Source organism: Theropithecus gelada, chromosome 4 (genome assembly GCF_003255815.1).
Source record: "Theropithecus gelada isolate Dixy chromosome 4, Tgel_1.0, whole genome shotgun sequence".
NCBI classification, from domain to species: domain Eukaryota; kingdom Metazoa; phylum Chordata; class Mammalia; order Primates; family Cercopithecidae; genus Theropithecus; species Theropithecus gelada.
Window position 1 is genome coordinate 28,627,858 of NC_037671.1, and position 14,768 is coordinate 28,642,625.

Consider the following 14,768-nt stretch of genomic DNA (forward strand, 5'->3'; position numbering starts at 1 on the left):
AGTTTTGCAGTTAGGGAGTTGCATTGTGACCAGGTAGCTTCCCAGAGCCAGCTGGATCAGATGCTGCAGGTTGTTTCAGGGGCAGCTAGTGAGCAAGGTACAGCGGCTTCTGCAGGAGGGGATCACAAGAAACCTGTGCAAAGCTGTGAAAGTGATGAGAGCTGAGGGATTCCTTTATTCAATGCTGAGCTCCACCATGTGTCAGAGTTGGGGACTCTGAGACTATCCTTGCTTTCAGGGGTACAGGTTGGTTGGTAGGCAAGACAGGGACATCCGTCTTTTGTCATGTTGACCCATCTGCAGTGCTTGGCTTGGCTTTCTGATACTTGTCTCCAGGGTGTTCAGACACTGAAAAGCAGCAGTTTAAGGATGAAGGCTACAAACGGGGAAAGCACAAGCTCTTCAGTTTTTATGCCGTATTCTATGATGTATCAAGGGTTTAGAACAAGACTTGGCAAACAATGGGCCTGTTTTTGTAAATAGTTTTCCTGGACACAGCCATACGATTTGTACTGGTGTCATCTGGGGCTGTGGCTGTGCTACAGTCACCGAATGGTGTGCTTGCAACAGGGCCATATGGCCTGCAAAATGTAAAATATTTACTCTTGGGCCCTTTACAAAAAAGTTTGCTATTAGTTTAGAAAATCTAATGATAGAAGAAACTTAAAAATATTAGAAATGGGTTGGTCTTCACCTTATTCTCTCCTGCACAAAAGAAGTCCTAGTGTGGTAGTGCACACCTGTAGTCCCTGCTACTTGGGAGGCTGAGGTGGGAGGATCATTTGAGCCTAGGAGTTTAGGCTGTCATCACACTGTGACCACACCACTGCACTCCAGCCTGAGTGACAAGACCCTATCTCTTAAACACACACACACACACACGCAATTTTTTTTTAATTTAACTTTCCATTGTAAGAATTTTCAAACATACACAAAAGTAGGATACGTAATATAACGAAAGTTACATCAATTCTTCACCTCTTCCCCTTGTTCTCCCACAAAAATTAGTCAAACAGGGATAAAAATAATATAGTCACATCATCATCATGGCTAATCTTTGAGCACTTAACTGTGTCCTTGGCACTGTTGTAAGTGCTTTATGATGAACTCTCAATATCCTCATCACTGCTCCGTTTTGCAGATGAGGAATTTGAGGCATAGAGATACTGAGTTTGCCAAGTCACGCAGCTGGTGTGTCTGGGTAGCCGCCAGATGTTCTGACTCCACCAACTGTCTTGGTTACTGTGTTTCTATTGACCTCTCCCCCATGGACATGCATATTGTAAAGTAAGATGCGCAGGTCATCCTAATAATTTATCAATGTGCAGATGATTTGGGTAGAATGAGCAAAAAGGTAGAATCCTGTGTGTCCAAACTTCTTCCACTTGTGGTTCTTTCCCATGTTCCCTCATGTATTTTTCTCATTTCCCGGGTGGCCAGCCTGGATGACACTCCCTGGTCTTCATAGTCCATTGGTCCCTTGAAAAAACCAGTAAACCATCTCCAAAGAGAAGCACAAAGAAAGAGGTGTACTGGCTTTACCTCAAGGAACTAAGCCTTGAAACAAACCCCTGAGTACTTCCTAAGTCTACTCAAACTTTTTCCCAAACCAAAGTTCTTTATGATGGGGAACACAAAAAATTTATTGGTACGCACACAATGTCTTCATGTAGAAGGAGTGGAGAGAATGAAGGCAGAGAAAATGGAAAAATGTTTTAATAGAAAGCAAAGCAAATAAGTTCTCAAAAGGAGGCTTGCTCCTAGCATTGTCATCAGCTAGGTGTGTCTCTAGTCTACAATAAAGAAACAGTTCTTATAAAATGAATCTAGTTTGTAGAGTAACTAGTTTGTAGAGTACAGTAGGCCCCTGTTATCCAAGGTTTTGCTTTTTACAGTTTCAGTTGTTCATGGTGCAGATATTGAGAGAGAGAGAGAGAGAGACCACATTCAGATAACTTTTATTGTAGTATATTGTTACAATTATTCTATTATTGGGTTTTAGTGTTAATATCTTACTGTGCGTAATTTATACATTAAACTTTATTATAGGTGTATGTGTAGGAAAAAACACAGCTTATGTAGGGTTCAGTACTATCCATGGTTTCAGACATCCACTGGAGGTCTTGGATTGTATCCCATGTGGATAAAGGGGGACCACTCCCTAGTTTCTAATGCTGTATATAAAACTAGCTGAATTCCCAATATTCTGTTGCAAGCAGTTTTATTTTGTTTATTTACTAAATGTGTTCATTTATTTCATAGCACTTAGTGTATCAAGAATTATGTTAATAAACCCATGTTTTTATAGAGCTTGGGAATTCAGCAGGCATTTTCAAATACACCATCTCATTTCCTCTCCACCATAGCTCTGACAGCTTGTGAAGGTGGATAGTGTTATCTTCACATGTCTTATCACATCCCTGCTTATTTTGGTTAAGCAAGTAGGCAACTGGAAGTGTAAGACTGAAGAGAACCTTGCTGTAGATTGTCTTCTACGTGCACAGACACTCACACACCAACTTAAGAACCACCTTGCTGGTAACAGCAAAGGAAGGAGCAAGATCCAGTAGTCAGGGGTGTCCACTCTTTTGGCTTCCCTGGGCCACATTGGAAGAAGAATTGTCTTGGGACACACATGAAATATGCTAACACTAACAATAGCTGATTACTTTAAAAAAAAAAAAAGGCAAAATAATCTTGTAATGTTTTAAGAAAGTTTACAAGTTTTTGTTGGGCTGCATTCAAAGGCAACGTGGGCCGCATCCTTGTCCAATCCTGTGGGCCATGGGTTGGACAAGCTTGTGGTAGATCCTTTCAATTAGGGTGAAACAGCCCTGGTGTTTGAATTAAGAGACTAGAATTGGCCGGGCGTGGTGGCTCACACCTGTAATCCCAACACTTTGGGAGTCCAAGGCGGGTGGATCATGAAGTCAGGAGATCGAGACCATCCTGGCTAACTCGATGAAATCCCAGCTACTTGGGAGGCTGAGGCAGGAGAATCACTTGAACCCGGGAGGCAGAGGTTGCAGTGAGCCGGAATCGCACCACTGCACTCCAGCCTTGGTAACAGAGCAAGACTCCGTCTCAAAAAAAAAAAAGGAAGAAAAGAGACTAGAATTCTAGTCCTAGCTATTTTGTCATCTTTCTTATTTTTAAGCTCTTCATTTGTCCAGTGACCAGAGTTTTTTCTGGTTCTAAAAGACCATGATTCCAAATTTTTGTTAGTGACCTACATATATGCATGCATGCATACACATACATACATATGTATAGTGACTGTTGTACTGGGTTTGACAACAGGTAAAGGCAGTATCTTGTAAGTATTACTTATTTTATGAAAACCAAACAGGCTTTGTGTTTAAGTCAGAAGGAACATGTGGTTTACTTACAGTCTAATTTTCAAATATCGGCACATTGAAATTCTTGATCTACAGGATAGATTCATATCTTTTCAGATACTAACTTTTTATGAGTATTCATTGGTTTTCCCTTTTGTTTGTGGATGTAACTTCACTGAGCAAAGACATAAAACTAATTTTTGGCCAGAAAAATTCTATGATGCTTTTTTTTTAAATGACCTATTTATATATAGAGATTTACCAGGCTTTATGTTCTTGGAATCCAGTTTGTAGGATGGTTTGAGTCACGTGTTTGTGTCTCCTCAGATGACATTCCAGACTCTCCATCTAGCCCAAAAGTTGCTCTTCTTCCACCTGTCCTGAAAAAAGTTCCTTCAGACAAGGAGAGAGATGGCCAGAGTAGCCCCCAGCCCAGCCCCAGGACATTTTCACAGGAAGGTAAGGATTTCTTTTCTCTGGGTTAGCTCTCCCCAAGGAGGGACATTTCAAAATAAAGGAATTCATTTTGGACTTTACTAATATCTTAGAGTTTGTTAAAGTCAACATTCCTTGGGTTAAATTTTTGGAAATGGAGTAGTTTCTTAGTTCAGAAACGATTCAGCATGATTGGTGACATTGGATCTTAATGACAAATGAAAAAAGCAGCTGAGATACCCAACCAAAGGTCTAACTTATTTGCAAGAGTAATTTCTAGATGCTTCTGAACTGACTTCCAGCATGTTAGGAGCTCCTTAAACATGATTTTATGACATATTTGGGGCTAAATATAGATTTCTGAGTCCCATTATTTTCAACGAAATCTTTTCCTACTTGTGGTAAATCACTACTGCAGTAGTTCTGCAGCAGCACCCCCGGGCCTGAGCCACCTTGCAGCTCACTCACGGTGCTCGCTGAGTCACAAGGTCAGATGTTCCTCACTCTCAGAAGTGTGGTGCAGACGTGGACATTCTCAGGGCGACTTTGCACCAGTTTGCTCCTTCTAATTTGCTGAGGTAGAAGCACAGCAAGCTAATCCTGTGACAAGAATGCTTTCTTCCCAAATCAGATTGAGCTGTTACCAGTTACTATCAGAGGTGAGGCATGGTTGTGGCTTCAGCACCCATGCCATTTCTTTTAAATGTGTGATCGACTTTGGGGTTCTGTCGTATGTAATGTATAGTGTAAATGCCATCTCTGAGCCCCACCTATAAGGAAATTCTAGAGCTACACAAGTCGTCTACACCCAGAAGGCTCTCATTGTGGTTTGGAGTTGCTGTGTTTTATTTTAGATTTATTTAATGCTTTAGAATCCTTTGATCTCTCTGACTGTTTTCTTCCTACAATGGCCTTTTTTCTTTTATTGATAATAGTATTGGGCTGAAGTTAATAGAAAGTGTTACTGAGCATAGTACTGTCTTTGTGGCTTGGAAATCTAATAAAAACAGTAACACTGCCTGCTTTCTCATCTCCATCCTACAGATTTATTTGTTGGGTAGAAGCTTTACTCACCTATTTGCTATAAATAAAAGATGGTAGGGTTGAGACCAAAGCTGCTAAACCACTTCTGCCAAATAGAGAAACTAAAGCTTTCGAAAAATAGCTGGTATCTATAGTCATTTTACATGAGGTAAATAAATACAGGGTTCAGTATTATAACCGAAGCCTTTGGAAGACTTGCTGTAAAAGGAAGGACCTTTGGTGGTGCCAGCTCAGAGAGACTTGAGCCGGCAGGTATTTTCTGACAGTCCAATTCTCACCACAAAGTGCCTCCCCCATTCCTACCCTAATTTTCCATCCTTTCTGCAACTGCTAACTTTACATCTTTACTTTTAAGGAAGTGTTGAAAATGCCCGAAAGAATTCAGTTGGAGAGAAAAAGAAAGGTGAGGAAGGGATGGTAGTGCTAAGTAGGAATGTTCATCTGTCTTGTCTGAAGCAATTGAAATATTGAAGGATTTACAAAAGTAGAAAAAAATCAGAAGGTTGAATACAAAAATCATTCTTTTAACATTTCTGGAAAACGATGTTTTCTAGATGCCTATAAATGATCAAAACAGGGCCTAGAGTAACCACCAGCCTAACAAGTGCAAATATATATCATGGAGCCTCTCTAGTTAACAAAGTCGGGGAGATAGTGGATACTGCTGCAGGCTTTTAGCTGCTGTGAAAAAGTCGAGTGTTCTTTCCCCAGAAAGTTAGAGATAGAATGTGTTGCTCTTTAAATGTTTCAGAGCTTTAGGGGTGGATGTTTGATCCCCTTCCTCATCCGTCTCCCTCCCCTAGTAGCAAATCTTAGGAATGGCTCCCACGCCCTTCTTTCCAGTTGGACGGTAGGGATGGCTGAGCTGTGGAGACCATCACTTTCCCACCTGGGATCCAGAATAAGTTAATCAAAGACATCATCCTGATGTTATCACTTGGTATAGAAATTGGCCTGAAAATATACATAAAGTCTGGGAACAGTCTATAAACGTCTGAGGTAGTAAGATTTTGACTTTATCAGCTTGTCCGCTAAGGTGGCCCAGAAGTGGCAGCCATTTGTGAGTCCTATCTTTTTCTTTATAAACTGTCCATATTGTGCTCATTTCTGTTTTCTTATCTGTTATTCATGCTGGTTACTTCATTTCCCTGTTCTTTGCCTCCCTTTGGACTAGCGTGCCCAACTAATTTCTGAAGCAGGTAAATTGCTATCATTCTTCTGGATTATTCCATAGTGAATGTGATTTTCATTAATCCATCATGGAATCAAAATGATAATACTGGGGCCTTTTTGTTAATACTTTTTTGGGGCAGAATCAGAGCTCACCTCATTTTGCACGACATTTCCATAATGTTGGCTGTTGAATTCTGTAGATAATGATGTATATCTGCCCAGGACCAGCACTGTAGGTTCCTTGAATCCTAAGTGGGGTGGGTAAGCTGATATTTAATTTTTAATATTTACATTTTTAAATATTAATGTCAACACATTGATGTATGTGCTAATATAAAGGGTAAAATAAATCCCTTTTCCTCAGTAGTGCAAAGAGGAGATTATTACAAAAGACATTCAGATCATGACAGTGGCAAGCCTTCCAGTAGAGGGAAAAGATCTTCAAAACTGTACTCCACCATTGCAGAAGAGGAAGTGAATGCAATTGGGCACAGGAAGTCACAGCCAACAAATGGTTAGAGCCTTCGATTATCATCCCTCACTGACCCAAAGCTTATGAACTGGCACTAACAAAAACAAACTGTAATTGAGTAAATTCTGTCGTGGGACTGGGTCATACAAGAGAGTCATACGAGAGAGTTTTTTTGTTTTTTGTTTTGGTTTTGGTTTTTGGTTTTTCTAAATGTCAACAGGATGGTCCTTTTATTTGGGATAAAAAATATTGACTTAAAAATCTAAAATTAGAAATTCTTATGAGGAAGATCAAGTTACTTTGGTGACTTGTCCTTTCAAATTTTTGTGATCATGCAAGTTTATTTTTATAATTGGGGTTAGACCTCCTATTCTCTTCCTTTATATCTTTACTCTCCTGTTAGGTTTCAACTGTGGTTGGATCAGAGATTCTTAGAATGACAAGAGTTTATATCCTTAGAGAATATTGGCCTAACATCTTACATTCTTTCAGAAAAGGATCAATAAAAAGTCACTGACTCAATGCAGACGTTGGGTCATGCACATGATCTTTCAGTGGACATTTTATCACCCTTTAGTAAGAAAGAAAAAGTACCAATTAACTTGTCAACCTTCAGGAACAATTTATTCCATTTTCTAGATGTTTATCTCTGACGTCTGTCTTTCATTTGGCCCTGTAGTAAATTCTGTAATGTACTGTTCACGTGAGAACAATCCCAAGCGACAGAAAGGAGACAGATTTCAAATCAGCTTTGCCCTCCAATGGGAAATTTAAGAACAAGTATTGCTGACTCAAAGGAAAAAATGTCTTTTTTTGTGCCTAAAGTACTCATCTCCTCCCTGGTTAATACAATAATTTTTTTATAAATATGACTTCAAAAATCCATTAAAGGAAATCTTAGTACCTGTAAAGAATGTAACATATTCTGGTATGTGAGATTTCTTTAAAGGACTTCTGCTCTTGGAATGAGGCTCTTTTCTTTCTGTGAAACTATCAGGAGTTAGTAGATGCATGTATTTAGGCTCCCAGGGATTAGGTGTGGCCCAGCATTCAGGCTGTAACACCATGCCCTTCACTGCCTCCCAAGAAAGCATTTCAGAATACAAGTTAATGGGAGTGACCTTATTATAGGGATACCTTCTCTTATTCTCTTACTGCAAAGGGATAAACTATTCTTGAATTTTCACACTTCACTATTGATAATAAACTTCTTGTGATACACTTCACAGCTTAACAGCCCAATGAGTTATGACACCTGAAGTGGGAACTGTTGTCTTTGAGAACGTTCCTTGATACAGGTTTTAAAACAAAAAAGCATCTACCAACTGCCTGCCAGGGACAATGTTTGGAGCCTGCCTTCTCAGCCAGTGCCGTGGGCTCAGCCACGTGTGCTCACTTGCCTGGGGTTCCAGCATGTACTAGCTAGGTGGCGGGGTGGGTTAAAGATACCTCTCAGAGCATAAAGCAAAGTCTGCAGGACACATAAGGATAAAACATTCTGCTTGGGCTGGGTAGCTCCTGCCCTAAAGAAAGCCAATTGAGTTGACCCTTTACTTTTACAGAATTCCTATGTAGTGGATTTGTTTATAGATACATAGTTACAGTAGCTCCTCTCTACAAGAAAGTTTCCCTCATATTTCCAAGAAAATCTCTTCAGTCCTAGAAAAGTTACATAAATGAACACCTAAGACATTTATTTTCTGACGAGTTATTTTTGAGAATTTATTAGGCCAGAATCTCTGTCTCTATCTTGCCCCTTTTGTTAAGGGCACCTAAGGTTGCATAGATGTTTCTGGATTCTGGAGCTTTACATTTGAACTATTGTTTTCATTGACTTATATCACTTGATTATTAACAAAGCATCATTGATGCAATGTTCCTTCTTCAAGAGGCCACTAAAAACACTTCATACAAAACAAAAAGAGATGCTCCCCTGCCACCTGCCGCCCAGTGCCTGTTGATCATCCAGTGAGGCTTTGCGTTAGAGTAAAAAGAGGATAAACACAGAGATAACCCACATTATAGAAAAGCAAGGAGAAGAGATTCTATATCTGTCTCAGATTTGTTCATAACCTCTTTAGCTTAAAATTCTCATTGTGAGGAGCTGGTCAAATTTTGATGGAATTAAATAGGACCATCTTGTATTTACTTTTCTGCTTTGATTTCTTGAAATAATGACAGGCATTAAGAAGTAATTTTTACAGGAGCTTCAATTAAAGTGATTTTGTGCATAATATTTTAATTTTGTTTTGTTAGTGCCGATTCCTAGCACTTGACTGTCTTCACCCTTGAGAATTGAGTAGCAGTCTGCTTTCTGAATAGTTCCTGCTTAAAAAAATAACATTTAGCGGATTAATTCTATTAAATAATTGCATGTACTTTCTTTTAAGTCTTTTAAGAGCAGCTTTGTTTACGCTAAAACAGCCTTATTTTCCTAAAGTATGTATTCATGAAACAAACAGAGGCTATTGTTCTCAAATATTGTTCTCAAAGCATGCTGCATATTTCTATCATGAATATTATGTTTTGTGTGGCTATTATATTGATTTGACAGACAAAATGCCTAATTTCTTTTACTAGAAATATTTGTAAGCACATCTTTTTCCATTTCATATTATTTCCTCTCTGCATTTAATTATACGTTGTGATATTTTTATAAGAGTATATCCTATTTTCTTGAAGAAAATAGTTGATTTTGGCTTTGAATGCATTGTAATGGCCCCTGTTTGTACAGGGCATCTGATTCTAAGATTCCTTTTATATATCACTTGCCTCTTCCATAATCCAAGCTACAGCCAATAAATACTTGGCTGTGACTTGCAGTCTGTAAGCCAGTGCTCTGCTCTACTTTTTCCACCAGATTCAAGTTCTGCTCCCACTAAGTGAGTTCTTAAAGATAAATTTAACAGTTGGCATGTTGGGCTCTTGCTAGAAAGTATAAAAAATCAGGGCCAACTACTGAATACTATTTTCAGGTCATCATAGTGTTTTTCTCCTGGAAAATATGGATGTCAGTGGAGCTTACAGTGGAGAAAATACCAAATTTTCATATGATCCTCTAACTCTGCATTTATATGCATGTTTCAGAAGCTTTAAAATTATCACATATATGCAATATCAAATCATCTCCAAGAATGACAGACTTCATGTTCGAGCCTCTCTGTACCAGTTATTGCCACTATAGACAGGATGTGTATATACATGGAGTGTTTGTGTTGAATAAATTACCTGTTCATTTACTTGAGTATCTTCTATTAGTTAACTTTAATGGTATTTAAAATAGTGATAAATATGTATATAGACACATGCATAGAGATGCTCCAGCACTCTTAACAAATACTTGCATTGAAGAAGTGTTTGTGAAACAACTGGATTTTTTTCACCCTGTGTAAAAGCAAGCATTAACTCAAGCTGCCTAAGAGGAGGTCTGTCTGAATTTGTAAAACGTCTAAATCTTATAAATATTTTAAAAATAAATTCTAGCCAAGCACTGTGGTTCACATCTGTAATCCCAGCACTTTGGGAGGCTGAAGCTGGAGGATCACTTGAGGCCAGAGGTTTGAGACTAGCCTGGGCAACAAATGAGTTGTCTATACAAAAATAAAAATAAAAAATTAGCTGGGTGTGGTGAGAAGGTGCACCTGTAGTCTGCGCTACTCTGGAAGCTGAGACAGGAGGATCACTTGAGCCCAGGAGTTTGAGGCTACAGTGAGCTATGACTGCGCCACTGAATTCCAGCCTGGACAACAGAGTGAGACTCAGTATCTATAAATGAATAAATGCTTGCATGCATACATACATACATGCATACATTCTGGAGTTTTAAGTTTCAAAAGGACGTAATTCTATTGAGACCATCTTTTAATAGAAGCCTGACTAAACCTACTTCAATATAGTTGTAGTCAACATCTTAATTACATGCAATCAAATAGATGTTCCCTTAAGAGCTGGAAAGCAAACGGCAAAGAACATTCCCCCTACAAAGTTGTTCACATTAGGCATCTGGACTAATAAGGCTGGAAACTAGAAGACCAAGTGCTTTGACCTTCAAACTCATCACATTAATTGCATAACTTTAAGTCCTTGATCTCGCTGTGCCTTAATTTTCCTGTCCTTGAATGGTGCTTACCTACTATAGTAAGAACATGTCAGCCTGGTACTAGTCTCATTATCACATGCACATTCACAGTTGGTAGAGTTTAATCAATGGAGGTGAATATAGTTAGAATGAATTTCTAAATAAAGTCACCACCATAGTGAAATTCTTTGACAGCCCTCTTGAAAGTATATATTATTTTTCCTCCTACAATCCCTGAGTCTTGGAGAATTCGGAAGCCCAGTGTCAGTGACTCAAAAGAATCAGCATTTAGGTGGAGACTGAAGGACAACCTGCTTTTAGCAGGAAGATTTATATGTTGGATTTCTTTGAATTTTAATCATGCCTGCTCTAATGACCCTGGTCTATAGGGTTATCTCAGTTTTTTATCTGTGACATAAACATTTTTGGTTTCTTGAATTTCTCCATTTTTAGAAAGTACTCTTATGTCATGTCATAGAACATGAGTTAGACCCAAGATTGCCAGGAAACAAAAATATTGGGAAGAATGGAAAGTTTGATTATCCTTTAAATCTAAGAATTAGAACAAATATATTTGCTCTGAAGACAAAAGAGCAGTGTATTGTATTTGTTTCTTCCCTTGAACCTGTAGTGTATTTTTGAGTCATTTAATATAGAGGAAGAACTTATTTTGGTTTTAAAACAATGAAAAATATTTTCTAGAAGATACCAAAGGAAATACTCTAGTTTGAGGTTGGGTTTATTGTAAAAAGTTTTCAGGATGAAGATAATACAAGTCTTCCCTACTTTCTTTTGTTCTTAGTAATTAAAGGATTCTTTGTCTATTAGTATCAAATTGGTTTTGTGATAAAGAGCAAAATATTTATAGATATTTATGCACCTTCATTCCCCAAACCTGGCTTACTGACAGCTTTGAAAGGACAAGTGCATTTAATTTTTTTACCCAACACAAGCTTAAAAATACAAGCTTAAAAACACAAACTTAAAAATAGAAATTGCACTTCAGTTTGGGTGATAGAGCAAGACCTCATTTCTAAAAAGAAAAGAAAAAATAATAGAAATCAATGATAATATTTGTTTGTTGCTTTCTTCCCCCGATTTGAGAATTTGCCTGAATCTGTTGGACAAAAAGAAGTCATAATTTAAGAAATTACCTACTTTTATTATCAGATTTGAAAGGTTTTTTTCTTTTCAGAGTTTTGAGTCATTTCAATTTAATGTCATTAACTAAAAATTTAAATTTTTATTGTCTAAATAGCAGAATCTGGCTCTAATACCAGTATTGGCAAGAGAAGCACTCTATTAGGTTTGCATTTTGACTATTAGGTTTAATGAGCTTTCACTTCCTGAAACACTCTTCAGTGGGTTCAACATTTTAATAGCCAGCTCCTGGCAAGATGAGTTTTGTTTTTTGGGGTTTTTTTTTTTTTAGCAGAATGCAAAAATCAAGTGATTAGAAGCATCAAGTGAATCCTATAGCTTTTGAAGGACTGATACAGTGTGTTCCTGGTTAGATCATTTGAACTTCCAAGTGATGAGGTAGCTGTACTCTTCCTTCAAGCTGGCACAAAGTGTATAGGTTTAGTATTTTTAGCTCAAGAACTGTCTATACAATAGACAAGATGAATAGTATTTAATAATCCTTAATAGCTATGCTGGAGTACAGCATCCGAACCTTTTCCCAAGGTATCACAGCAGTGAAGCCATGTTGTAGTTGGAAAGACCATAGACTTTGGAGAGACAGATCTAGTTTAAATCCTGGTTTCAAGTTTTACAAAACCTACCTTACAGAAGGTAATTGTGAGGAATAGCGATAATAAAACAGAGAGTGCCTGACACATAACAGAGGCTCCGTTCCAGTAATGATTCTCCCACCGTTGCTTTATAAAGCCTCAGTGGATTCTTCAAATTTGTGTGTAATCAGAGCAGGCAACAATAATGGTAATGCTTTTACCTGGAGGGTGATTCCAAAATGGTTGATTGTGTCATAGACAATATTTAATGCATTTTCACTAGACTTTACAGTATTTATTTCCTAGAGGGTGAAACTGAGGTTTTCTGAGTCACAGAAAGGTCTGACAAAGACTCCTGAGGCCTTTGCTGATATCCTGCCCCACAATCAGGAATGACAAACCCCAAGTCATCTGCAGAAGGCATCGAATGGGACATCTGTCAGCCCAGCATCTCCTCAAGGCTCTGTCTGCCCTGTTCTCTCTGCTGCATGAGGGGGCAGCTACGACTGAGGAGGTCACCTGGGGCAGAACCACTTCAAAGCCCTCCTCCCTCCTAGCATCTCCCTCCACTTCCCCGCCATCCTTGCCTGGGGGGTCCTCACCTCAGATTCTTGCCCACATCTATGAGAGGTTCACCCTGTCATAGACTGTGTTTTTGTGTGTGTTTTCTCTTTTTGTTTCTGCTTTGTTGGTTAGTTTTACATTTCTGTCTAGAGTCTCTAAACATAATAGCAAGTTTGTTTCTGAGAAAGTTCACGCTGTTCCCCTCTCCTCCCGCAAACATTCAAGGCTACTGCATCTCAGCCCATTGTCAGTCAGGCCAGTGGTGTTATTTTGTCAATAAACTGTGCGACTTTTCTTTTTATTTCAGTTTCAAGGAGAAGCTGGGGCCAGCAGGCCCAGGAGTATCAAGAACAAAAGCAACGGTCCTCCAGTAAAGATGGCCATCAAGGCAGCAAATCTAGTGACTCTGGAGAAGAAGCAGAAAAAGAGTTTATTTTTGTGTAAAGGTCACCCACGCAGAAGTCTTTCTGTGCAGGGTGCTTTGGTAGCCATCAGAGAGGAACCAAGGGCACCACCTCTTCTTCCCAGGCGTTCTTCTCTCGGTGCTTTATTCTCTTCTTTTTCTTTATTTCTCCCCCTACCCCCATCCCCTGCTTTTTTTTTTTTGTATGGAAACAGATCCATTTCTTGGTAATCAAATCACATTTGTTTGGTCTTCCTCCAACCCTTCGCATTTGATTTCTAAACATTCCTTCATATGCCTTTAATGAAAGCCAGCAATTATCCCATGGGCCCTACTTGAATTTCTCTGAGGCAGCTACAGATTACCCTGCAAGATGAGTTTTTGGAGATAAATGAAATAACTGGACACACACTCACACAAGTAACACCACAGCAAACCTCAGAGTACTGCTGAGTGTACCTGTGTCAAATCCACACAGGACTCAATATAGCAATTTATTCTTGATGTATGCAATTGCACATTGTAATTATATTAACAGAGCACACTAATAATTTGTATAAATTATATATATTAGATCTTGGGTATGGTTTTTACCTTCTCCCATGGGGAACTTCGTCCTTCCTGATGTGGAATTGTACATTTAAAGCTTGGTCGGTGACCTTTGCATACCGTCAACGAGCACAGTTAAGAACAGAGTGAGAGAGGCCTGCGGCTGATTTTACCATGTGCCCAAATTAATGTATATAGTTGACTGGAATGAGGTTTTATGAATATTCATGTTTTTGAAGGCCTTTGATTTCTGTCTGCATATTAGCTTTTAATGTGTAATTTTAAGAGAGAATACTTTGACACCTGTAAAAATCAAAATACTACTCTTTATAAGACATTTCACAAATATTCACTTACATTACAGGCTGGAAGTATTTTATTCATATGTATATTTATACCAATAAAATGATTTTACAAGTGGAATTGGGGTCTTCTCCAGTTACATTTTTAGTTTGGACTGGCTCAGGGTGGTGAACTTTGGTTTTGTTTCCAAAATCCAAAATAATCAATGTTCTCAGATAAGCAATCTGGGAACCATTACCTTCAAAATAAAGATCACTTACCAGTGCCACTGCCTGTTTTCACCCTTGGGAAAAATGATAAAATTTACCAGAAGAATATAGAATTATGAGTTTGATCCAGCTCCCATTACCATGCATAAGGGTCATATGAGGGATGCAAGTGTGAGCGAAGAAGTGTGATTTGAAGAGTTGCAAGCAGTGGTTATCTATTGGAAAGAAGAATGATAGAAGGTGGGGTTGGCATGACATGACTATTTCCCTCATCATCCTCCACTAGCCCTCTCCCCAACTCAGGTGCCTGGCATATGAGTAAGTGCCCATAATGTAGACCAGATGGTTTGCTGCCTTTGCGTGACTTCATGAGGGCAGAAAGACACAAGATTGCTTCCTCCAGCTGTAGCTCTGCTGTCATAAAACAGAAAGTGCTCACAGAGCAATCAGGTTCACTTTCATTTAGA

General features: G+C 38.8%; 1 protein-coding gene across 3 annotated transcripts in view; it reads left to right on the forward strand.

Annotated features, from left to right (window-relative positions):
- The window catches only part of CARMIL1 (capping protein regulator and myosin 1 linker 1), a 343,848-nt gene extending 329,636 nt beyond the window's left edge, over positions 1-14,212 (forward strand). For all 3 annotated transcript variants that reach the window (XM_025381879.1, XM_025381880.1, XM_025381881.1), the window contains exons 36-37: positions 3,666-3,797; positions 13,145-14,212. In XM_025381879.1, coding sequence (XP_025237664.1) covers positions 3,666-3,797; positions 13,145-13,281 — 269 coding nt within the window. In that variant the 3' untranslated portion in view covers positions 13,282-14,212. The remainder of the gene's footprint in view (positions 1-3,665; positions 3,798-13,144) is intronic.
- Positions 14,213-14,768: the final 556 nt, after the last annotated feature.